The following is a 27,626-nucleotide window of genomic DNA, read 5'->3' as shown; positions in this document are numbered from 1 at the left end:
AATTGTTTAAAATTCTATAGCTATGAATTCGCATTATGAGTACTTTGTTTATTATTTATTCTTCGTTTAAATTGTCATTTCATTTCAAGCATATTTTCCATTTTTAATAATTTCTTTATTCTCATGTACGCTATATATGCTAAGATTGATGAAATTAATTAATTGTTATTACTAATTGACATCTTTGGCTACCAGCTGATTCGTTCAAAACAATGATAACGTTTAATTTCACTGAAATATCTTTTGCTAGTATGTTCATGATTCCTACATCAAAGTATTTTTTTATCAATTTATAAGCGGCATTAATTTAAGCTATTTACACAGTCTTAAGCCCGCTCTATTTTATTTGTACACGAATCTTCCTAACGAACATCAATCTCATGACATCATTGCGCCAATAAAAGCATAACTGCAAGTATTTTCTAATTTCCCCTCGTTTTTTGAAATTTTTAAATTCATTTCCTTATTCTTCATGCAAGCGATGTAAATAATAAACAGATCCCCTGCTCCCTTATCTTCCAACGACAAAAGAAAATTATGCAACAAATTATTTGGTGAAAATGTGAAAATGTTTTGAATTTTGTTATCGCAATGAAATATGCTGTTGAAAGCCATGCAAAAGAAAATATTTTTTTTTTTAATTTTCAAAATTGAAAAAAAAATTGCACGACAATTATATTAATATCATTAAAAAAAATTTTTTTTGATTTTAAAACAGTGTAAAAGTTATATTTTTGCAACAATATTTTCGCAAGCTATTGAAGAAAACCATTAAATATCGTTTGATTTTTAATTAATTGAAATTCCCATATTTTTTTTTAATTCTTTGAGGAATACATTCTATATTATATATGTGTCGAATTTGGCAAATTTAGATCAAATGGCTTAGCTATAAAGAGCCAACTGACATACACACACATTCTAATTTATTATTAGTAAAGATAACTTCGCTTAATATTATTAATAATTATTCATATTAATGATACACATTATTCATATCAACCGAATTTGTTTATTTAACCGTTACAAATATATTATAGAGAGAGATAGACAAATAGATAGATAAATACAAAAAGAAACTATTTTAATCATTAGAGACTTCACTTCGCCAATTATGTTACCTTTCAATAAAAGGTATTTGCTCCCATTAGCATAAAAATCTATTTATTCAAGGTTAGAAAGAGCTCAGCTTTACTACAGCTTCCCTAATTTCTCAAAGCAGGTACGGAAAGCGGCTTTTATTATTATGATCTAGGTCAAATCGAGAATCGATATGCGGGGAATTTTTATTTTCTCGTGTAGAAAAAGAAAGCATAGTAGACATGAAGGGGGAAAAAATCAATCTCGAGGGTTGTTTTTTTCAATGATTTTCTGACCTTTTTAGGTCCGAGAAAATCATTTTTGGGGATTATTTCTTTCTTTCTTCGGTTTCTCTGCTTAGACGATAGCTCAAAATTGTTACAGGCTTGACGGTTGAATTATGCATTGAATTTTAACATTAAAATTATAGAGAGAAATAAAATTTTGGACAAAAATCACTTATAGGAAGTTGGTCTGTCTACCCATTAGTCTCCGAGTGGGCACTATACTTAAAAACATGACGAAGTAGAAAGTTAAACTAGCGGAACTTGGATAATTAGACACTGATTTAATTATAGCACAAATTCGAAAAATTCAAAAATGCATTTTTATATCTATGAATGCATAGCACCAAAATGTGAAAATATACAAGATCATGGGAAAAGCCGTTCCACTGGTTTCATATCCTTTGTTTAGAAGAAAAACATTAAAACATTTGTAATTATAAAACATTTGTAATTTTTTGTAATTTGTAAAACATTTGTAATTATTTTAATGGATTAAATTAATTAAGAAGATTTGTGATTAATTTGTTCACTTATTTAAATTACTTTGTTTACAAATTTATTTAAAATGCCGTTTATAATGTTTTCTATAAGTCATGTTTTATATCTGGTGATATATCATGGTATTGAACAAAGTCAAGATTTTTTAAATTCTTGTTTAAGTATTTTATTTAGCCTACATAAGCATATGCAAGTTGTAATGCATTTATATGCTGAAAAAATAATTGTAGTTTATATAAAGAGATAATTAACCTTCTTTTAAAATGATTTTTATTTACCGTCTTTTAATTATATTTATTTCATTTGTTATTTAGTTTTTTTATACCTTAATCTTATACTTTTAATGTACGCTGTGTATAAATTTATTTTAAGATGCTTTTATAATATTGATTTTAAATGGAGGGGAACAAAGAATTTTCGTCAAATTTTACATTTTTTATTTTCGAAAAAAGAAGAAGGCGATGATCACAAAGAAGCATGTGAAGTTTATACTGTTTATGAATAATTATAAATCATTTGTCAGAATAAGTTTTTGAAATGCATTCTTGCTAATTTTTCACTCGAAGGCAACCAATTATCGGTTAAACAACTGAAGCCAATGATGATTGGACAGATGATTTCCATAACTGATTTGGATCTTCATATTTCAACACATCCGATAAGCTAAATTCAAGTTCATCTTTCAACCAGCATCAGGTATTTGAGGAAACTAGACATTTTAAAAAGCGCTATATTTGATTTCCAAAATAAATGAAAGAAATTCTATGAATGCAATATATAAATTTTTGGCTTATACCCAAAGTTATTGAAAACAAACCATTTTTAAAATGGATATCGCTGATAAATGGAAATAAAAAAAATGAATTGGCGCTAAAACTTCCATTGAATGGATACTGGTACAAACCTCTATTAAATTGATCCTGATCAGCAATACGAGATAAAATAGACAGAGTACTGAGATTCTTCGGAAATTGGTTCTGCCGCTTGTTTGGTTGAATTAGAAAGTATAATGCATTTTAAGATTGATTCAAGACAGCAAACAATTAATTTAAATGTGTTCTACATAAAACTAGTAAAATTAGATGATTCAATCAAAGGAACACTTCATGAATCGATAAATCGTTTAAGAATTATGTTGTTGATGACGAAAGACCATGCACATCTGTAGTGACTAGTAAAAGGTTAATGAAGTTTAGTTAAAAAATTTGTATTCATCATGAAGCACGAATTTCACCCCTTCAAATTATCATTTATTTATGTTTTCGCAATATTCTTTGAATTATGAAAGATATAAAGATAGTGAAGTTATGAAATAGCATTTGGTTTCCATTTGCTTAGTAACCCCAAACGACTAAACCTCCCTCTTCGAAAACATTCGGAAATAATCCTAAATATCTGATAAGACATTGTTAGAAACTATGGTTGGGTCCTAAGGGCCATCATCGGCTACGGTTCAACCATTCCCGTAGAAAGCACGTCTGCCATCGATAGACGCCCTTTTTTGTACACAACAGGGTGGTAAGACTCACCATTATGCAGGGAGCTTCTCATCTTCATTTTTCACCTGTCCTCCGGGAGGAGGGATTCTAACTTCTCAGAAAAAAACAACCAAATGCGCTATTTGTTCTTATAATTACTGTCTGTTTTGTCATCCTTCACCAATTCTTCTTTTAGATTTAACCATTCCATCACTTTTAGTTTTAAGAGAAGAATAAATATGACGCATGACAAAATTGAAATAAACAGGCAATTCTTGAAAAAAAAAATGGATATACTTATTAGCACACAAGATTTTTGTTTAATTTAGTCTTATTTACGTCCCGCTTCGAAGCATTATGTGACTATTTTGGTTTATACTTCATAATTTTAAATCGAGTTGAGATGAAAGGGGCGACGTTTAAGCCGGTTCTTCTCTCTCCAGCTTTTGAGCCATGACAGTGGAAGTGCTTTTTGCCACGACGAATTTAGTTTCCACTAGTTCCACTTATATGGCGATTCTTATGTGGAATCGAGTTTCGAGCATTAAACCCTCCAATCTTGAAGTCCAGATATTATCACCAGGATACGCCGTTTCATTGACATACGTAGAATTTTCTTCAATAGTCTCCAAAAAAATCGCTTTTCTTTTTGAAGTTTTGATGAAGATGCATAGTTCGTTGAGTAGATTTTCAAAATGTGTTACATTAAATATTCAAATAAAACTCTACGATGCTGTAGATAATCTTAAAAGAATTACCAAAGCTGGCAAATACAAAATCTCTTCCATTTTTTAATGTCATGATAAAAATGCTTGGTTTACTGTGTTCATTTTCAAAAATTGCTAAAACTCTAAATTAAGTATTATTAAACTAAATATTAAACTACTTATTAAGTATAGACTGTCTTTGGTGACCAATTAGGTTCGCTTAATTTTTCGCCAGTTTCTTCAGTTAATTCGCTTAAAAGTTTTAATTAAATAGTTTGAGTAATTATGTCTTAAGGACGTCCACAGCAAAATATTTTAACTTTTAAATTTTGTCAGAGTTTCATTTCAGTAACAAAATATATTGTTGTAAAAAGTGTTTAAAATACTTGTTAAAAATTAGTTTTAAAAAATTAGTAATAAAAAATAATTTTTATCATTGAAAAGATAATTTTTTAATTTTATTTTATGATAATGCAATAACCATTCTTGTGCTCAAATGTTTCAGGAATTACGCTAAAATTTCGCTTAAATTTTAAATGATTAAAATTTTTTTAAAGTCATTTCAAAATGGAAATGTCTATCTTATATATCTTTAAGTATATATGTACGAAGTTTGATTCTGTCACAGACTGTTCTGTAGAAGACTTGCAGACACACTCACAAACGCACACAGAGAGACACACAAACATCCCTCTTTATTAGTAGTAGAGATTATAGACGAGACAAATAGGAAAGACGAATTGCCTCATGATATACAGAATGAAAATTAGAGTAATTCTTTTATCTGCAGAATTTTAACAAAATATTCGAAATCATTTTTCTTCCTCATCATTGTTTAAGATTTTTTTTTCAAGAAGAACCTAACACAATCACGTGCAATCGAAGTTCAGCGATCCGAAAAGTCGGGGTGACGATCCATAATTTGATAGACCATGATAAGTTAATTCGTAGACAGCAAAGTACTGGAATGGCGACATTCAGAATAAAACATAGCTTTTCTTCCTATCATAATCTTATTTTAAAGTTTTTATAAAGGGAATCAGTTGTGAGGATAAATATTTCAAAGTAGTGTTATATTGATACCTTAAAATTGAATTCATAAAATCATTATTACTGTTTAAGGGGTTAATATGCAGTTGGATGGTAATCTAACAATATATTATTTCATTTCCTTTAGAAATCCTAAAAGTGAAATGAGTGTTTACTTGCCCGGTTATTTCTTTAATATACAGTTTAATATACGCAGAATACGTGAATTTCAAATAAATTTTCATTAAAAAAAACCGTTTTGCATCATTTCCTAAGCATTTCTAGAAAAATTGTGAATAATTTTACATTCTAAAGAAATTCAATTACGCAGAATACGTGAATTTCAAAAACCATATTATCTATGTAGGAAATTTAAGATAAGTAATTCGAAATTTCCTTAATTGATGGAAGTCGTCTGGTTTCAACTTCTGAATTTAAACAATGCAATCCTTCACTGAGGAATTATCTAGCATTTCTCTTATTCATGAGTTCTATACCCAATTTAACTAAAACCAACAATATTTGGCTTCATTTAGTTGCAACTTTGCCAAGATGCTCTTTGTTGAAGCGACAACATCATCATTAAATATTTTAATTTTTATTATCATTAAATAAAATGACTTTATAATTATCTTTTTTTCTAGAAATTATTTTTAAAAAAGATCTTAAATTTGTAATTTTTAAATTAAAAAACATTTTATTTATTTAAAAACTAGATAAAAAAATAAGCAAGCAATTTTATGGCATACGTTGGATAACACACAACTTCTGAATAATAGTAAAAAGAATCTTCTCTGCTGTTTCGTAATCTGCGTTCTTTGAGTAGAAAACATTTATTCCATTAGTTCTGGCCATGACATGCTACTCAATGCGTAGTACGACTGATATCGGAAATTCTTCGCCCAGATTAAAGTCTGAAATCAGGCAAACGTCACGATTATCAGCTGTTATCGGACTTCACGTGACTTGACAATACGATGAGGTTTACGTGGTTGCGTTATTCGCCTCAGTTAACATTCAGTAGCAACGTGGAAGAGTTTCCAAATTGTGTCGTTACAAGGAAATTGTTTTTGTAACTTTTAAATGGTGTGGTTTCAGTTATTTGAGGTAAATATTATTCACTCAAATAGAAAAGCTGAGGCGAACAGAATAATACCGCATCTAATCTTGGTATGATGAAATATTTTAAGCAAATGGCAGATTATAAAGGAAGAAAAATGCTATCATACATGCATGGAACTGCAGTAAAGTTAATACATATTAAAGGCCAGAACTAAAAATTATTCGTAAATTATGCATTCATTCATTTTTGTTATTATTTTTTTATATTTGCTCTTATTACTTTTTTTTTATACGAAATACAAAATAAGTATTGTAATCATCTAAAAAGTCAAATTCGAGATTTTGACGAATCTATTAAGTCTTATACCTTACTGTGTTCGAAAAACACATTTTTGTCATTGTATCTCTGTGTCTATGAACACGAGAGCTCAAAAAACGCTTTGAGCTAGACAAATGAAATTTAGTGTATAGTCGTGGCGGATTGGGATGAGCGAGGATAGAACATGGGACCTTGTGGTTCGCAGCTCAGTAACATGACCGCGATTCAAAAGCAATTGCTCTTGCAGCGTAGCTGTTAACTGGCTTATAAGCTTTGACTACAGACTCTCCCTCCAGTGAGTCGGAGGTGAGACGAACAAATGGGTGTTGAGTGGTGATGTATTTGCTGTTGATTCTAATGCGCTTGTACCCATTTGAACATTTGAGTTGCGGCGAGCGTATGTGGGTACGAAGTTGCTGTTGTGTCAAGTGAGTCTGACGACTTTGTGTTGCTGCGTCAAGGGAATCTGACGACTTTGGTTGCAAATAGATGTTGCCATAACAGCTGTACGAAGGTTGAAGGTTCATCGTCCGAGGTCACCAATGTGGTGAATTGGTATGAGTGAGGATAGAACCTGGGACCTTGTGGTTCGCAGCTTAGTAACATGACCACGATACAAAAGCAATTGCTCGTGCAGCTTAGCTATTAACTGGCTTGTAAGCTTTCACTACATAGTTCCTACACTAAATTTGTATTTCAATAAATTCTGAGCAAAATCTATTCAGATGAAGTTTATCTGTCCGGCTCAACACGACTACAAAACGAACAAAGATAAATAAAATTTCGTGCATAGATTTGACTTCTAAAATATTGGTATGCATGAAATGAATATCCGAATCCGTCAAAGAAATGTCTGTCTGTCAATATGTACTCTTACAAGCGTATACATACAATAACTCAAAAACTCACTGATTTAAATATATCAAATTTATTATGTGATTGTGTTACTACAATTGTAATTCTGTGTCAAATTTCGTTTCAATTGGTTGGGAAAAATACGCCTAAAACAAATTCAATTTTCGAGTACTGATAATCACGTACCAGGGATTAATCGCCCTGAAAATCACCAAAGATCACACAATAGTTTAGTAATAATGCTACATTCAGGCCAAATATCAATATTTTCAAACCACTGTTTGTCAATGTCATGCAACATTTGCTGTCTTACCCTTCCATAATTTTATGCGCGGGGGGGGGGGGTCGCTTTTATTAGAAAATATGCGACAAAGGTTTGGAGAGACCTCTCTCGGTAGTTAATATTAAATAAAAATAGATTTTCTGATGCTTAAGAACCCCACGAGTATGTGAATGAGAAGTTGGTAGATAAGTAAGGAAGCTCTTATTTCCCTGGTTGGTAAAGTAATGGAGTAGAGGGTCGTGTATTTCCATTCCAATGGCGGGATGTATCTCATGCGAGAAAAAATGTTATGTTGCTGGTGATTGCATTAGAAATTTTTCACCTTTATGTTGTCTCCATGTTGCTCCGAAAGTCATTCGGATTCCCCAATTGCGGAAGCAAAATGGGAGGTAGCTATTTTCATTGCTTATATTCATCTCTTTATCTAAATTATGTATTATTGGATTATTAAGAATCGAATAAATAATTAAAACTTTCAAGAAAAGCTAAAAATGATAAAAAAAACTATGAAAAATAAAATTTTAATTAATAAGAAGATGCCATATGTATACAGATTTAAATTACGTTTTAAATAGAGCAATGAAATTGATAAAAAAGACTTATTGTTTGACTTTTCAAATGAAAATAAATAGCATTTCTTTTCTCGAAATTTCCTTTCTGTGGTTGAAAATATGTTTGAAACTAAAAGCGAAAATGGTAAGCTATATGTATTTGATGGTATGTTTGTTCAAGTGACTCGAGCAACAAAAAAATAAAACAAAAATAAAAATAACTAGAAACAAAGAATGACATGAGAAAGAATTGAAATTAATAGGAAATTGCAATATTAATGTAATTTTGAAATCCGTTATGCAAGTAGACAAAAAGAGAAAAAAAAATGATGAAAAAGAGTGGGTGAAAAAAAAAAAGGAAAACGTAATGTGATTCCGTACAATTGTGAAAGACAAAATGCAAGAGATGATAAATAACAAACACTATGATGTATGCTCTGGCATTGTGACGTCACGTCAGAAGTCGAACTTTGAATTTTGGTTCTACATTTTATTCTTATTTACTTTTATTACTTTTTAATCGATGTAATATTTTCTAAAAATAAATATAAAAAAATATTTATGAACATTTGAAAATAAGCTTTAGAAAAATATTTATTTTTAAAATGCATTAGAAAATCAGCTTTCCATTGTTAAGATTTTTTTCGAAATATTTATTTTTGTCTAACTAAATATAAATTGTTTAGTAAACTGCTATTGAAAACCAAAAAGCATATCTATCATTATTCGTATCATTATAAGTTTTTTAATCTTCTAACGTTAAAAATATATTTTCTTGTCAATAAAAAAAATTAAATAAAGTGTTTGAGATAACGTAAATCTTATAATTCTTCTTCTATATATAAAAGAAATTGACAAAGATTATTAATATTATTAGAAAAAGTGGAAAATGAAAATTAGAATGTGAATTAAACTTATTCTTAAAAATAATTGGTAGTATGTGTCAAGCTAACAAAACATAGTTTCTAATCAAGCAAAAGATTATCGTTTGCTTTATAAATTTGTGAATCCTAAAATTTATCAAATTCGCTTTGTTATAATTAGAATTCCAATTCAAATAAAATAATATTCCTAGCAGAAATTCAAACGAAATAAAAAAAAATTAAAATTTTTCTGACATTCTTAATTCATAGAAAATACGAAAAAATTCCGAGTAACCTCCAGGTCAATCTTCCAGATAAAATGTTCTTTTACTTCACTTATTATTCTTATTCTTATCCGTGCCTTTTTGTTTCTTTCATTTTAATTATATTCATTGAATGTTTAACCGGCTTGTATTGACAGAAATACAGATGTAGAGCTTGTTTTTAATTTTTTATTAGACTTTTTCCCCTTTCAGACAGGTATGTCAGTTGTTCAAATATGCTTTAAAAGCGTTCAAATAAATTTGCTGAATAAAATAGCTGAAATAGAATAATTTACAAGTCATTAAATTCTCTTCGCATTTGTTCAAAACTGTAGCTCTGAAGTCACATATTTGATTTAAAACAAACTTTTTCCGTATAGGATGTATATACAGTGACACAAACAATTGAGAGTACAACTTACTTTTACTTGATAAATCCGACTTTTATCATAAATAATACATTACTGAGAAGTGCAAACATGTTTTTATTCTTACGTATAAACCTCAAAACATAACCTCATAACAAATGATTTAATTTAAAGTAGAAATAAAGAACAATCAACGAAAAACTTCTAAACTAAAAAGTTTCAGAAGCAATTTAATAAACATATGAAGATTTTTGCCTCAAAAAAATGAGAATACAGAAGGTGTTTAGACGATTTTGATGGAGTGTACAGAAAATATTCAATTTGATAGCTCTTGTTCTTAATCATTTTACATAGTAATTTCCATGATATGCTATTCCATCTTGGCTTTTAGAGCGTTTCTGAATTACTAAATAATTGGAAAATTGCATCTCAACGAGAAACTAGTATTGATGTAAGGAAATTCGTATTAAGATTATTTTAAAAAGGAAAATCTTATCGTGAAATTGTTGGTAGAAACCACACTTGTGTCCAGAAAAATCATTGTAAAATTTTAAAACGATGGATTGATTGAAAATAAATGTGGAAGAGGGGAAAAAAGTATTCTGAGTGATGTTGCAAAAAGGAAAAATGTTAAAAGAAATCAAAATTGATCTTAAAGTAAGTGCAGTCAAACTTGCTGAAGAAACTTCTCAAAACATAAGCAGAAGTGTAAGTGCCGAAACTGTGCAAAATACAAGTTAATATAAAAGTCGAGTTGTTAGAAAGAAAACGTTCACCAGCTTGCAAAATCAGAAAAAGCGTTTGGAGTTTGCAAAATTTCATCAATTGAAGACCAATAACTTTTGGAAGAAAGTTATATTTAGTGATAAAAGTAAATTCAACATTTTTGGTAGTGGCTGTCGTCGCACCATACGGAGAAAGCCCAATATTGCTTTGGATCTAAAGAATTTACATCCTACAGTTAAACAGGGTGGTGACTCCATCATGGTTCGGGGTTGTATGGCTTCATCCGTGGTCGGAAATTTAATTTTTATAGATGGCATTATGAACCATTTGGCTTACTTTGATAAACTTCGCAACAATTTAAACGAAAGTGCAAAAAATTTGGGTTTAGATGGAAATTTTATTCTCCAGCAGGAAAACGACCCCAAACAGACTGCACGTAATGTCAAAATGTTGTGATTTTTTTTTCATTGTAAACAGCAGTTACATACGCTATCATAATCCCCCGACATCAATGTCACTGAAAATCTATGAGCCACATTTGAAACAGAGGTCCAAAACCACAAAATTAGAAACAAAACTAATTTAAAACAAGTGTTGCAAGAAGAATGGAGTAAAATATCTTCAGTCACCACCAAAAAGTTGGTCTAATTGATACTACGACGTTTAGAGGCCATTATAAAAGCTAAAAGACATGCAACTAAATATTGTCATTTTCTTTGCCTGCGAGATATTACAAAAATTTCATTGGTGTATTCTCAATTTTTTTAGGAAAAAATCTGCATATATTTATTTAAATTGCTTCTGAAACTTTTCGGTTTAGAAGTTTTTCTTTGATTGTTCTTTATTTTTACATTAAATTAATCCATTTGTTATGCGCAAAAAGAATAACAAGTTTGTCGTTTTCGGTAATGTGTTATCTATACTTATAATAAAGCTCAATGTGTGTGTGTGTGTGTGTGTGTGTGTGTGTGTGTGTGTTGGCGCTCTACAGGCCAGGTCATTTGACATACAGCTACCAAATTTGGTACATGTATACCTTAGAGGTCGGGAATGTGCACCTGCGGTCCCTTTTTTTGAATTTTTAATTAGAATTTTAATTATTAATTAAAAACTAACTTTCCCGCCAAAAAAATCTTCCATTTTCCCCACCGCCAACTTTCCCGCCAAAAAAATCTTCCATTTTCTCCACCACCAAGTGAGTAAGACTTCAGCTTTTTTTTCTCCCAACAGTAATAAGGCTAGGGTTAACATTTTACGGCGGATTACTTCAAACGATTCTGTTTATTTTCTTAATGTTTTATGCATTTAAAATTAAACATTGTTAATTAATCCATGTTTCAGATTCATTCTGAAGTACTTTTGAATTAAAATAACACAGAATAAAGGAAATTAAAAATGTATAATCTGCATAGCGTTACCCCAACTGGCGTAGAAAAATTCACGCATTTGCGTTACCGTAAAAGGCGAAGAAAATTCACGCATGCGCACTGTGTTCTAATTGTTGGCATGGCAACCATTATCAACGGACGATTTAAATTACTTTTAGGTTAGTTGTATGCTTTTGTAAGTAAATTGTATTTATGTTAGTTATATATTTTTTGTATATGCTTATAGTTTTAAGTACATCGTTTTTTAAGTAGTTTTTTTTTAACCTGTTTTCAATGATTTAAATTATTTTTAGGTTAGTTGCATGCTTTTGTAATTAAATTGTATTTATTTTAGTTATATATTTTTTTTATATATACTTATAATTTTAAGTACATCGTTTTTTAAGTAGTTTTTTTAAACCTGTTTTCGACCGATTATTTTAAACTATTCATTTTATTTTCTTAGTGTTTGATGCATTTAAAATGAAACATTGTTAATGAATCGATCCGTTCATGATGAATCTGAGAAAATTTTGTTGACAAATTCTTGAGATATTACATAAATTAAGAAAGATATTCTTTAGTGCCCATAAAGTTTAAACGCTCAGTGACTCTATTATCAGTAATCATATTATTAAAAAAATGCTTTGTTTCAGTAAAAAAATATTATTATATTAATTGCAGATTAATCCTTTACACTTTAATTTAAAGCATAAATTCTACTAGGGGTAACAGAAAATTAGAAAGATACATATCACGTTATGACTGAAGGCCTTTATAATATTATGAGTGAATTATATGACTATCAAAATTTGAAGTTTTAAAATATTTTGCTGAAGAATCTATTAAAGTTGGAATTGCATAAAATATTTAATTATTAAAATTTTAACGAACATTAAGATTGGCGAACAGGCTGGTCGCCAAAGGCGTCTAGTTTATTATAAAAGTCGGATTTATTAAGTAAGAGTAAGGTGTGCTCTCAATTGTTTGTGCCACTGTATATAAAAAAATATTGTAATTGGCAGAAAATTCGTCTCCGAGATTTTAATATACTTCCATATTTTAGACTCCATGAGTTCGAATAATGCACTTTTGGAATATGTGTACAAGAAAATACAAAAATGCCTTAAACATTTTTTTTCAGGTTGATTTTGGTAAGGAGAACAAAATCAAATTTAAATTTTTGTCAAATTTTGGCGAAATCTATGACGGAAATACATCTGCTTGTTTTTAATCAGTTTTTATTTGATGTATTTGCTGACACAACAACTCAAAAATGCAAAGAGCAAGGTTGTTGAAATTCGGTATATAATTTTTTGATCAAAAATGAAGAACGTAGTAAATTTTAGACCAAATCCACCATTTGGGTGATCAACTGTCTGTCTGTTTTTCACATACACTTTACCATGAGGACTAAAAAGCAAAATGACTTATATAAATAAAAGTTGATTTAGTCGGAAGTCGAAAAGGAGGACATTCTCTTTTTTGTATCCGCCGTGACCTTGGAAATATTGTTACCCCACCTCACCCTATCCCAAAGCAGGTTTAAGAAATAAACAAAATCGGTAATAGGCAAAAAGTCTCAGCAAGTAGACAGAAAACTTCGAACCCATGAGCTCTGTGTTTTCTATGGCGTTTTCAGTATAATTTAATTTTGTGTTTTCATTTATTTGACAAACGCCATATATTCGTATTTGTTCAAATAAAATAAAATATCTTTTAAATTTTGAAACATTATTCTGGTAACATTCCTATGTAATTATTATTTGCAAGTTTTATTTTCATTATTTTATGATTCCAAAAGGATACGCAGATTTATAATTAAATAGCAGTTTAATTATGTTAAATGCTTTTATCATTTTGTTTAGAATTGTTTTAATTTAAATTCTGAATTTTATACTAGAGAGTTACTAGAACTCTTGTAAGAATGACTAGATATTACGTTTTTTATTATTTGATATTGTTAAATTTTGCTTCTCAAAACGTTTTGTATAGCGATTAAAAATTAAAAATAATTAAAAAATATTTGGGTTGAAGTTCGAAAGGGGAAAAGGGGATCCCAAGATTTGCATGCCTTAGGAGGCTTAGAGGGATTAATCTGGCCCTGCTCTAAGTCTATGATAAATTCAGAGGATCCAGACTTATAAACAGAACGAATAACCAATAATCCGTGTTGTTGTGTCAATCATTCAAATTTTTCTGGATGCTTAGGAAAGGTAAGGATAATTATTTCGTGATTAATCAAGGCGATACGCCGTGGCCGTGATAAAGTTTTTGTTAAAAATCTCTCTGCCTATGATAATGTATTAAAGCATAGATAAATTTATAAATAGTATGTACAGTTGGGTCACTGCATTCGAATCAACATCAAAACAAACTCCATTTATGTCGACAAAATTACAAATTTATTTTCAAATGGGTGCCATTTTAAAATGAAATGACCTGCTTATCAAATATTTAAAGCAGATACAAGCAATTACTTTAAGGCATTTTCACTAGAAGAACAGTTTTATGTTGAAAGTATTCTTTTGGATCTTAATTCATTTGCATTTCATTTATCACTGACAAGTTGTTTGGGGGAAATTATCACAAAAATCTGTGTAAATTTATAAAAGCAATTGATTTTTGCCATTTTATATAAACTCCATATTTTTTAAACTTGTTTAACATATCATTGTTTCGTTTTACAATTTTAAATTAGACTTTTAATGCATCTTTTTTTCTTACTGAAGATTTTTAGATTTTTTTTTACACAATGATTTGTTATCAATATGTCTGGAGCAATAAAGCCTTTCTGGCTCTTGTGCTATTAAAACTGAGACACAAATATCATTCATCAAATTATATGTTTTCAAATGTACTTTCAAAGTAAACGTCCCTTTAGCAATAACATAAATTATCCAACAACATTGCTACGATATCTTCACAAAATTGTCCTTCATTTCGATTATGGAACAACGTCGTAGAGATATTGTATAATATTTTGTATTTATGGATAGCACGCATAATGATTTTACCAATAATGCCTTGAAGTAAAAATTCTTTAAAATCTTACTTTAAAAAAATTTGAAATATAATAACTGATAAAAAAAATTTCTCAAACCACACATATATGATGAGCGTAGCATAAAAATTGTTATGTAAGTTTTGAAAAGAAAAAAAAAATCTCTTACATAGTAGAAAGGAAGAATTCAACAGCTTCTTAGAAGAAAAATGTGAACAATAATGCGTCATATATATATTAAGTAACAATTATCGAATTATTTGTTTAATTTTGCTCTAACTAAATATCAAATTGATACTAACTTTGGTAAAATAAAAAAATAAAAAGTTTTTTTTAAAAAAAAATTTTTGAAACTAAGTTTAGACAAAAAAAAAAAAAAAAAAAAAAGAGCAATTTGAAAAATATACACATTTGATGATTAATGGCATACAGAAGTAGATATTATACTTTTATTAAACGTTATCTATTTAAAAACTTGTTGCATTTTAGTATAATTGCCGTTCAATGTAAGCCATTTATTATCATTGTTTTATAAATTTTGAAATGCCTTCTTTAAAAAAATTATCGTCGAAGAATGAAGCGATACCATCGCAGCAACTGGTGACGTTATCGAAATGGTACAACACAAATGGTGCCAAATCTGAGCTTCAAGCTAAGATAGCTAAAAGGATCCCAATAGTACTGCAGCAGAATTCCTACGGTACGTCTAGTAATGTCCGACATCCATAATCCTGATTTAAATAAGCACACACTGAAATTTAAAATGTTTTAAAGTTTATTTATATTTGTTCAGTCATTTAGCAATGAATCTTAGCTGTTGAAAATTTTTTGAGAAATGTAAGTTGCATTTCTACTTGCAAATAGAATTTTATGAGGTTTTTCTATTTAACGCTCATTTTTAATTGATTTGACGATTTTACTGTACACAGCATTCTAAATCCGCGTATCAGTGCCTAATGTTTGCCTGGTACAGCGTTACAGAAATGCGGTTGTAATTCTCGCTTATTTCTCTTATACTGTCTGTCTTCGGATACAGAACTCTTCAAACTTTTGCGCCTGCTCATTATTTCTTTATCATTTAATCTATAGAAACATTACACAAGTTTTGAATAAAAACAAAATAGCGCGAATCAAAAAGAAAATTTTTCAAAAGTTCTGCTGAATAAAATAGCCCAAAAGTAATATTATCAGGATGATTCTGAGACTACTAGTATCCACAGATTGACAATAATTTTTCGAATAACTCTTTTATTTAACAACATATTACTTAAGAACTTTATACATCTAATCAAATCCCATTATGAAATTCTACTTCTTTGTTTTATTATTAAATTAAACAAATAAAATCAAATTCTAATTATATATATGTATGTATATCCATAGTTTTTTATATATTAGTCGTAAATTTTAATAAAAATATTTATTTTATATAACATTCCCATTAAGAATAGTGAATCAGTGAGCTTTCTTTTGATTTCCTCCATTTCTTTTTGCCCAGAAAATTTGAGTTCGAGTGTTTTTTTTTTTTTTTTTATAATAATAGTATTTTGAATAGATATTCAGTTTAAGAAAAGTATAATATGTAAAAAGAATTTTACTCTTATTCTTAAATTATTTCAGATTTACAATTTTCTTCAGAAACTTCCATTATTTAAAATTCATATGTGATGTCAGAAAATTCCCCAATAAAAAATATTTGGAATACTTACAACTCATTTAAACACTTAGGCTGTCCTTCACTAAGACTGTCATCTCTCTTTCAGCATCGCTCAAGTTGCTAAGAACAATAAAAATCATTATTCATGAATTTTGCATTCCAAAATTTCTCATTTGGTCAAATTTTCGCAAAACTTTTCTTTTACTTTGTGATTTCAACCTCGATCCTTTTAATTTAAAGATGACGACATAACCTTTGGACAGCGAGACCTCTTGTAAATCAGCGTAGATTTTTATAGTTGCGTGTTTGCCTGATAGAAATATCGTGATATCAGTACAAATTGCCCAGCAACCTTGTTACGATACCTTCAAGATATTATCTGGAATTCAGAATATCAAAGAGATATTGGATAATACATTTATGCTAATAAATAGGGTGTACACTTCAATATTTAATTTCAGATTCTCTTTTTTATAACTTTTAATAACTTTTTAAAAATTTAAAGGTAAAAATATGATTTGTTGTTCAAACGATTTCATTTGTGATTAGGATTCACTATTAGAATGAATTACGGAAATTAGGTACAAAAGCGGCAGCTGTTAATTACATGGGATATTACAAAATATTATTTTGCCAAAGCTATTTCTTTTTTTTTTTTTAGTTTCTGAAAATTAAACTTAACTATTTAGAAAAAAAGAAATGATTTAAAGAAAAGATAAATGAATTATTAAGTAATATGCAGCCGTTTTAGTCTGAGTTATACCGTATCAATGATTTTACAAATTTTATTGCTTTATTTATTATTTTTCATATTGTGTAATATTTTTTACACTGTATTCAGTATTCACACTGTATTAGGTATTCACAATATTGTTCGATGTTTCCAAAATATTATAATATTGAAATGCTGCTTGGGCTACATGTTATGTAGCCCAAGAAGCCTGGTTAATTTGGTTTTTTCGCCCCATTTGTCACTAGTGATTCAGCGAATGTGAATGGTGCCTAGGGTTTAATATTATTTTATTATCCCCTTATTACTCAAGAGTAAGGTTTTTATTTATTTACTTTTTTTTTTTTTTGAAAAGTGACATTTTACAACTAGGTGTTTCTGGTGACTGAATGCTGACTACTTTCGGGAAATATGTATATATAACTCCTTTATCATCCCTCCCTTCTCAACAGTTTACTACTCGCGGAATGTATTTCTGTTTCATCAGATGCTTTATATCATGAATACTCAAAATTTTGCAATGCATAACGAACTCGTTTGCAGATGCTATCATGATATATTTCATCTTTTCTCCTTATGATAAACAGTGTAAATCAAGAAATTTGTTCACTGCATTTGACGTACGTATATCACATGTGAACAAATTTTTTTTCTATCTTTTTATTTATCTAAAAGTAGTCTAAAGTTATAATTTTAGGATTTATAGGGATACATGCTTCAAAGACACCAGAAATGTGTAATCTATTCATCACTAATTTGGATTTATGAGATTACGGTTGACAGTTAAATTTTTAATGAAGTAAAATTGTTTTTTTAAGTCTAAAATATAATTTCTAATACTGAACACAATGCTTCGATATTCAGTGCACTATATATTTCATATTAAATAATTGCAAAATTTGAAAATTTTTTGTCTTTATTTTTAGACAGTGACACGCCACGTCATTTTCCAATAGCACATGCGCAATTCTCTTTTCGTGTGATCTTCGGTCGTGTTGGCTGCACTTAAAACTTTCTGAACGTCATCAATTAAATGTTCAAGGTTCAGGAAAAATACGAATTTTAGATGGAGAAATTACCAAAGAATTCTTGAAAATTAGCAAAATAGTAAGTTAAAAATTGGCATATATTCATATTGTTTCTCAAGAGATTGCGTAATTTATATATATTTAAAATTTATTTGTCAGTGTTCAATGATACCCTTTCAAAACCGTAATGAAACACGAATTTTGCAAATATTTGAATACTTTTTTGTTCAAAAGATACTAAATATTTCTTTACTTTATTCAGCAATTTTATTTTGTATGTTTTTGATTCATAACTAATGTTAGTTTGGCGTAAATTTTCAGCTATGCATGAAGTAAACAACTAAGACAATTGCAATCAGCAAACGAATAAAAATTGTTTATTTATCTTTATTCATCAATTATTGAGCATTTTCATGTGTGAAAATGATCATTTTTTTTCATTACATTTAGTCAACAATTCGTATTGCATTGTAAAAGTTATAGTTTAGGAAAACAATATTATCAGTTTTATCCCTTCCTGTAACCTTCATTAGTTAGAAGATTGATATTTGCATATATTTTTCTCCTTTTTTTTATTGTTCTGAAAGATTTTAAAATTTCTTTTAATGCTTTCATATTTGTTTTATTTTCCTGGACTTTGATAGATTTTGTTGTTTACTTGACAGCACTTATAATTTGAATAATTCTGAACATGCCTTTTAATTGGAAAACTCTTTTTTCCCCCCTCATTTTCAAACCAAGTTTAAATTTCTGTAGAAATCTTAAAATTTATTAGTGGAGTAACCGATTTTACGTATTTCATTTTTGTCTGCAAATATTAGAATAACGCAATATGAAAATAACGATCATTCTGACAGATAAATTAAAATTGCAATGTAAATGTTTTTTTAAAAACATTTTTAATTGTAAGCAAATTTAAGTTATTAATTCAGTATAATGAATTTTTATTAAAAGTTTGTTCTTAGAAAGCATGCTTTTTTGTAATATTCTCATTTTCATCTTATTGTGGTGTTAAATTTCATTGCATGAAAAATCTGTTATTTGCTAAAATCTTGTTTATATCTGAAAATTTTGTAATTAAGCTCTTTTTTCATAACTTTTCGTTAAATAGAATTGTGCATCTTTATTAGCTTGAATTCGAGAGTATGCAATTTATTTTTAAAAATATGTTGTGGGTAAATCAAGTTCCTACTTCTTACCTGCAGAATTCCTTCTGCATGTAAGAAATGTGAAGTTTTTTTGTTTTAAATTTTTTAATAGAATTTAATTTAAATTAAATTATTACATGTTTGTAACATAATGGTTAAATTGTGATAGAAGTTAAAATTTAAATTGAATGAGTATATGATATTTTAAATAGTAAATTTGAATCTAAGTGCATATTCTTGGGATACTTGATGCATAGAGTGATATTTAATGTTTAAAGGTAGATAGGTAGTATCTTTCAATGTTTTCATTAATAATGTGAAAAGTTCAATTAATCATATATACATTTTTCTGTTTCCTAAAATATTTATTTTCATCTAAAACTGTGTTAAATATTTAATTTTATGAAATAGTTAGATTTTTGATAAAAATTTAAGGCTTTTAGTTTTTCTACAAAATGACAAAGATCATATTAAAAAGATTTTTCTTTTTAAATTTCTGTGATATCTTAGCTGTAATAAAAAAAATTAAAACAAAATTTATAACATGATTCTTGGGAGTTATGAATTATTTTATTTTTACTTGCTTCCTTATTTAAATTTTCTTATAATTATTCACTTTTATTTTTTATGAAAAACATTGTCTCGTATACGTTCTCACAAAGTTTTTTTCCCATTATAGGAAAAATGTCACAAAATCCTAATTTATCGCAGCCTTTTATGTACCAGAATGCTTATTCTCCTAATAATGGTCAACCTCCTACATCCTTAAATCCTAATCCAATGAATGGACCACCATCTCAGAATACACAAAAGTTCTCCCCTGGAAATTTAGGTGTGTCACCTGCAAGAATACCTCAGCCTATTCCACCCCAAGGCATGTCACCTTATACTGCTCAAAATTACTATGCCTCTAATTATTCTAGACCTCCGTCGTCAACTGAACCACCTATGAAACCTCTTCAAAATTTAGTTCCGCCGCCTGGTGGGACAAACCTTTCACAAAGTGCTAGTCCAAAGAACTTAGCTTCTCCATTTCCAGTGGAAAAGCAGAATTCTCCTTATCAAAATGGACCTTTTTCACCCTTTAACAATTCTAATTCTGAACAGAACTTGAATGGTGCTGATCCTTCACAAGTGAATGGTATTGGTGCCACAAATCGTTTGATGCAACCAAATCAGAATATGCCACCCTTGAGTCCTTGGGCCCAGCCACCAAGGATGCCACTGACCCCAGGTCAGCCTAATCAGAAACTTTCAGGTGAAGGAATGCCTCCTCCACCTACAAGTGTACCTCCACAATCTCTTGCTGTTGATGGCAAGGCTGTGCCTACGTTATCACAGGTGCCTTCTTCCTCAGGTAATTTGCTTATTTAATTTTGGAATGTGAAAATTACACTTTGTTTTCGAAATGTTTTTTTCTTCACATGAAATCTACAATATAATTGAAAACTTTTAATCGATGAACAATTACTGAAAGGATCTAATTTTAAATTTGAATCTAGTGTCTGTTATGTTGCCTCAATAATAAACTGACTTTGATGTTTTTCTTAAAAAGGAGGGAGAGGATTTATATTTGTGAAAAGCAGATATTTTAAGTTCCATTTTTTCTAGATGCATATTGTTTGTTTAGAAGACCATATTCTCTGTAAGCAAGAAGAGCCATTTTTGTTGAATGAAAGTAATTAATATTAAAGTCACAAATTCAGTATATTCTCATTCAGAACTCGTAGATTTTCTGATTTCCAAACCTCCCATACCTTTAAAAATTTGAATTCAAAATTTTGTTTCAGTCAAGTTTTTGTATAATATATATGACACTAAAATAACTTTTTGTTTATTTAGTTCTTTTGTAATTTTAATTAAAATTTTCCAATAATCAGATGGAAAACATGACGGAAAATTTGATTTATATAATTGATTTTGAAAGTTAAATTTTTGGCAAATTATACTTAGTTGAAATTTAGATACAATAGAATTGTGGATACTTTGTCATTTATAAAATAACCTTTCATTCTCATAAGATTATTCTAGAATCATTTTTGTATGCATCATGTGATAAAAGTTTATTTTATAGCACATATACATTTAAAAATTTAAAATACTATTTGATTTATAATCTTTAATAAATTTGGCTATATTTTTGAACAGATGTTTCTTATTAACATTTTTTTTTTTTTTATTATGGATGTAACGTTGACATTGTTATATTGAATTAATTGCCATTTACTTAATTTTCTGTGTATTTGAAGATATATTTGTAAATATAAAAAAAATTTCTAAGTTATTTGGATTTTTATAATATTTTTATACTATATATGATTATATCTAGACTTATTAACTATTAGATTTAAGCTTCCACTTTAAACAATTTTTATAATATTGTCTTTGGTGCCCAGAAACACTATCTTAAGGTTTGTTGTGGAAATTATTTAAATTTTTAGTGCTAAAATAATGTGTGGATTTAGTTCTCCAAAACCTTCTAAAACAAAGAGTTCTGTAGTAAATCAAATATGATATATAATAAGTTGGATATGCTGCAAGTGAAAATTTTTTACTGAATTAACTAAATGGTTTTCATAGGTCCTCCAGGGCAAATATTAGTGAAATGTATGAGTTGTAAAATGCACATGTATTTATTATAATTCTAAAAATTTCTGAATGAGATGAACAATTGAGCTAATAGAATATGTAAATTTTATAGAATTGATGTATTAGTAATTTAAAACGTTGACTCTAAGTAGAAGGATGAGTTCTGAATATGTTTTGCTACTTTTAATTTTTGTGTTCTATATGTATCAGTCATTAATTATTAGAGTTATTTTGTATTATATTGCTAAGTTAAAAGGACAGATCTTGAGGATACTTACTTGCTTTGGAAAATAATGGAAGATTTTTTTAAGATTTGCAAGTTTTGTAATCTTTTGAAAATAGGAAAAAACTGAAGGTTATGCACAAGCTGTAGTTTAACTGCACGTTGAATAGAAATATTAATACATATTTGGATATAAAAGATCTTAGAAGAGTAAAAAAGAAGAGTAAAATTGCCAAAATCCACATAATTTCATTTACTTTCTTCTGATAGAAATTTTCATTTAGGTGTATAATTATATGCAACTCTTTTCATAAAATTTTATGAAAAGTATTTTGTCAAAATTTACTCACTATTTTTACTTTTTTATTTATTACCTTAATTTGTATAAAAATTTGGTTATATTAAGACTGTTTTTAGTATTTAAAAAATGCATTTAATAAGATGACTGCCTTTGTTTAAGGGTACTTATCAAAGATGTCTCAAGGATAAGAAACTGGAATGCAAGCAGTTGTCTTATAAATAGGGACTAAGAAGTTATATGGGTCTCAGAAATACTCTTCAATTTTTTTTAAATGTACATTTATTTTAGGCATACTGTATTGAAAAGAATAGGAAGAGTATGAAGTTAATATTTTCTTCGGGCACTTTCATCTCTTCTGTGCTATTGTCTTTCTTACTATTTAATCTGCAATGATTACTTTCAAAAATAATTAAAGATGAATTATAGGAAATTTATTTTCTTTCATAAGTGAAAATAATTGCTTGCATTGGATAAGTAATTCCCAACATAGAAATGATTTCAATGTTTATTTTTGAATGTTTTCAAACCTTATTGGCAAAAATTTGTGAAATTCAGACATCTTATCTTTATTGAATATTTATTTTCAAATCAGAACTGTCTAAATAATCTGAATCGATTATTTCTATTGATGTAGCATAACTAATAATGGGTCATTAGAAAATGTTTTGGATAATTTTTAATAATTATGTATATTTAGAAATTTTGAAAGTTTAGTTTTCATATTTTCTATTCTATGGTTTGGATGCTGAACTTTTTCCTAGGTTCGCGTGCTTTTCACGTGCTATGCTCACTATTACCAGTTTTTCTTACAAACTGAAATATTTAAAAAGAATACATTCCATTACCTATAGTATATCATTTAAAAATGTCTTGGTAAATAAGGTCCTACAAATTGAATTTTAACTTTTATAAAATGGGAAAAAGCTACTTTTTTTTTTGAATGTTTGAAGCAATATCTCTTGTAATGATTTCTAAATACAACTCTATAGTAATATAATCTTTGGTAATTTTTATATAGTAAGAACTTTTATTTAATTATAAATGTATACTTAACAGAATAAAATATTTTTCTAAATGTTGTTAAATGATCAAAATTTGTAATTTTTCTACTCATTATGTCATGAATTATTAACAATCACCAGTTATCTTAAAATATGTTGTATATTATTAATTTTGAGTATTGAACATTATTTTGTAAGATGTATATAATGTAACTTGCAATTCTATGTATAATTCATATAATGAGGGAATTTACAAATGGTATTGAGCATAAAAGACATTTGTACTTTTTATATACATGGACAGATAGAATTGAATAAAATTGGACTGTTTTATTTTACTGAAAAAAATAGTAAAAGAACATTTTCAAACAGATGATTGTTCGTTCTTATAAAATTATATCTTTTTGTATTGAGAAATCTTTAGCGATTCATATATTTTATTTAATATTGTACAAATCCGAGTATATGGCATGTGGTTATCTGACTTCCATACTATATGGCCTAGTTTTATTTTATTATAATTAAATGAGGAAGGCAAAGCTTGCATTGGAGAAATTGCCAAGGTATTGGACTCTGGCATCTGCTATGATGCTCCTATGGATTATGTACAAAATGTGACAGGAAAAGAGCAGTGTTCTGCTCATTATTCATTGTTTACTGCACAGTTTGTGCAGTATTCGTTATTTGTTTTTTGGTTATGCTTAATGTTCTTTATTAGTGTGCCGTAATAAAGATTTCAAAATGGGTGATAACAAAAAAAAACAAAAAACATTGTTGTGAATATGGAGGAGGAGAAATTAATGAATTACAGTGATGGCCAAGATTGTGGACACTTTTGAAAATTGTTATGTTTTTTTAACTTTGTTTGCTTATAGAAAATGTTACATTTCGTGAAATGCAAACTCTTGCGATCATTTTAAAGAGAATATAATGCTGATTTCAATACAAGAAGCAAAATTCAAATATTTGCAATACAAATGTTATTCTTATTGTAATCTGAATAACAAACACAGTGATGAATTAATTGTAATTTCTAACTTTCCAGACATATCACTGTTCTTGTTAATAACTGTTAAAAACTTGTTAATAACTGCTAGCAGAAGCTGACAGCTTGTTTAAAGTTGGAACAAGTCATTACTGTGCTTTTTTCTGTAGAAGGAAGACTATTTTTTATGTAATCAAATTGCAAGTTAGAATTTTTGTTAAACTTTTTAATATATAGTGGAAATTTTTGTAAATATTTCTAATATTTAGGAAAAAAGCAAGGATATCAGATAAAAGAATAGATTTGTCACCTGGAAAGAGAACTAAGATTATTGTGTTACATGAATATGGTTTTTCCTGCCCTGAAATTGCAAGACAGGTGGTTGGTTCAGTGACTTCAGTGGAGTCCGAAAGTTTTCTTTACGATATCAGGGGACGAATTCAATAAAAAACAAAGTGGGAAATGGCCGAGAAAGGTACACCACATCTGTTGATGCTAGAAGAATAAAAGGACTGTCTCCAAGATAAAAGAATGTCATCAGAAGTCGATTGAATGATGCTGGCATTTATGTCAGTTCAAGAACAGTCAGGAGAAGATTATTAGATGTTGGACTAAGAGGTAGAATTCAGTGAAAAAATTCTTATCTCAATTTACAGCAGCGTATAAAAAGATTACAGTGAGCAAAGGAACGCATTAATTGGACAGATGGTCAATGGTCACAAGTTATACGGAGTGACGAAACAAAGATGTTGTTATTCGGTAGTGATTGCAAAAATATGCAAGACATTGAATAGGTGATAAGCTACATCCTGACTGCATTCAGGCAACTATGAAGAACTCGGTTAGTGTTATGATTTGTTCATGCATGTTAGCAGATGGTATTGGTCTCCTTCATGTTATCGATGGTACATTAAATGCAAGAAATACATTGATACTGTTCTAGTGTCAAAATTTACACTTTCCATCAGTGATCTCTTTCCCAACACATCATTTATTTTTCAGCAGGATTTGGCTCTTTGCCACATAGCAAAAATATCAAAAGCATGGTTAGTACAAACAACATTGAATTGTTATCATGGCCAGGAACCTCAAAATTGAACTTATGGTACTGTTTGAAAACTCTTGTACATATGAAGTGTTCATCAAATGAAAGAGAATTAATTGAGGCTAGATTTGTTTCCTGCCATCATGCAATAACGAAGGAAGAGCTTAAAATTCTCATCAGTACAATGAAACATCAGTATGAAGCTGTAGTAAAAAATAAAGGCTACCCTACTAAGTGCTGCAGTCATCAGCATCTAATGTATCTCAATAATTATTGTTGCTCAACTTTTTTTGTATTGAAACCAACATTAAATTCTCTTTTAAATGATGTATGAGAGTTGGCATTTTGTGAAACGTTACATTTTCTATAAGCATACAAAGTTAGAAAACATAAAAATTTTCAAAAGTATACACAACTTTGACCATCACTGTATACCTAGGTGTGACAGCAAAATTCGGCAACTACTTTTATGATTCATTGGGCCATTCATACTCACAATCTACTTAGCTTGAGATAAATGGAGGGTACAATAAGAAAAATATGTATTATAACAGCGAGTTTTTGAATAAAAGCTTTGTCATCTGGTATTGGTGGGCAAAGAAATGAGTTCATGGAACTCCAGCTTATCAGGCCTTTTTGTTATCCGGCCTACACTTTTGCCAAATTAGGCTGGATACTTGGGAGTATAATGTAATTTTATTTTAAAAAAAAGAGTAATTTGAGCATTGTTTATTTCATAATATTTTCTGGAACTGATTTAAAATTTTAAAAAATATAGTGTTTTATGTATTTTAAATTTTTTTTAGGCTTACCTATGCCATTTGGCAATCAAGCCACCAATTCTTCTAGCCCTCAAGTGACACCTGGTACCTCTCGTGAGTAACTCTTTTTTTCATTTGGCAGCATGATTGTAAATTTTTTCTTCTATTTTTAAATATTTAATCTTAAGTACTTGATTGTATAATTTCAAAATATTTGATAAAATATGTAATTTTTTGACCTTGAGATTATGTATTGCATCCTTATTTAAATAGTTCTGTAACATTTAATCAGAGAATGTAAATATAGTGCAAATTTTGATTTAAACTTGTAAATATTTTGAGATTCTGACATGTTTGTAATTTTTGCAATTGAATTTTTTTCCCATATACTGCTAGATTAATGTGTTCTAATTTCTAAAAATGTGAATTTTTAAAAAATTTTCCTCTTTTTTTTTATGACTCTTTGAATTTTATTAAATTGAGATGAAATTTGTTTGCAGTTGTATCATAATACTAATAAGTTATATATTGTCATTTTATTTTTATGTTGCACATTCTTTTCTTAGATTACATCTCATTTATACTAAATTTTTTAAACTAATGATTTTTTTAGCAATATTTTATTGATTTTTTTATATTTAAGAGATGGAGTTAAACTATTTAAAAAAATTATTTACTATGAAGTCAGTATTTAGATACCAATATATGGAAACTGCATAAATATTTATTTTTATGTATACAATTTAAATTCTTCTATCATCAGTGGTATTTGGAAATTCATACTAATTTAGTTACCAGCATGTTACTTGAACTTATGATGCAATTTTCTGTAGCAACAAATTACTAATAATTTAATAACTATTTTTTTTTCAAAGCTAACATTTAACTACACCTCTATTTCTGCATATTAATATCTAATAAATTTTATACTAATGTATAGTATTGCAATCTATGCTTTATTTCCAAGCACTTTCATAGTCACATGCAGGTTTTATTTAAACTAATAACGAGAAAAGTATATTTTAAATCTGTTAAGTTTCTTCCAAATTTAAAATAAATTTTTTTACTGCAAGCTTCATTTTTGTTTGATGTAATAATTAGTACAATCTTTTTTTTTTTTTTTTTTCTCCCTCCAATTTCCTAAAATACATTTTTAGATCTTGTCTTTGAATTGTTAATAAGTGCGCTGTAAATAACCTTGTATAAAAGTCTTAGATTTTTATATTTTCTTCAGAGCCATATAATATCATTTAATATTTTAAAATTAAAATGATTTTAATAAAAATTTATAAGGTCAAGTTCAGTTTTGTCTCTTTTAATTTTTGCTTACTTATGAGGAATAAAAAATTATGTATCTCGTAGGAGTTGCATTGATTATTCAGGATTTATTCTTTAAAGGCATTTTTGAAATACAAATA

At 28.5% G+C, this 27,626-nt stretch overlaps 1 protein-coding gene across 3 annotated transcripts in view; it reads left to right on the top strand.

Annotated features, from left to right (window-relative positions):
* Positions 1–18,095: 18,095 nt before the first annotated feature.
* The window catches only part of LOC129959356 (protein transport protein Sec24A-like), a 33,251-nt gene continuing 23,720 nt past the window's right edge, over positions 18,096–27,626 (top strand). For all 3 annotated transcript variants that reach the window (XM_056072302.1, XM_056072239.1, XM_056072201.1), the window contains exons 1-3: positions 18,096–18,234; positions 19,983–20,660; positions 26,254–26,322. In XM_056072302.1, coding sequence (XP_055928277.1) covers positions 19,988–20,660; positions 26,254–26,322 — 742 coding nt within the window. In that variant the 5' untranslated portion in view covers positions 18,096–18,234; positions 19,983–19,987. The remainder of the gene's footprint in view (positions 18,235–19,982; positions 20,661–26,253; positions 26,323–27,626) is intronic.

The sequence above is a fragment of the Argiope bruennichi genome, chromosome 1 (genome assembly GCF_947563725.1).
Source record: "Argiope bruennichi chromosome 1, qqArgBrue1.1, whole genome shotgun sequence".
NCBI lineage: Eukaryota > Metazoa > Arthropoda > Arachnida > Araneae > Araneidae > Argiope > Argiope bruennichi.
Note: the sequence above shows the minus strand (reverse complement) of the source record. Positions and strands in the feature narration are given on the sequence as shown.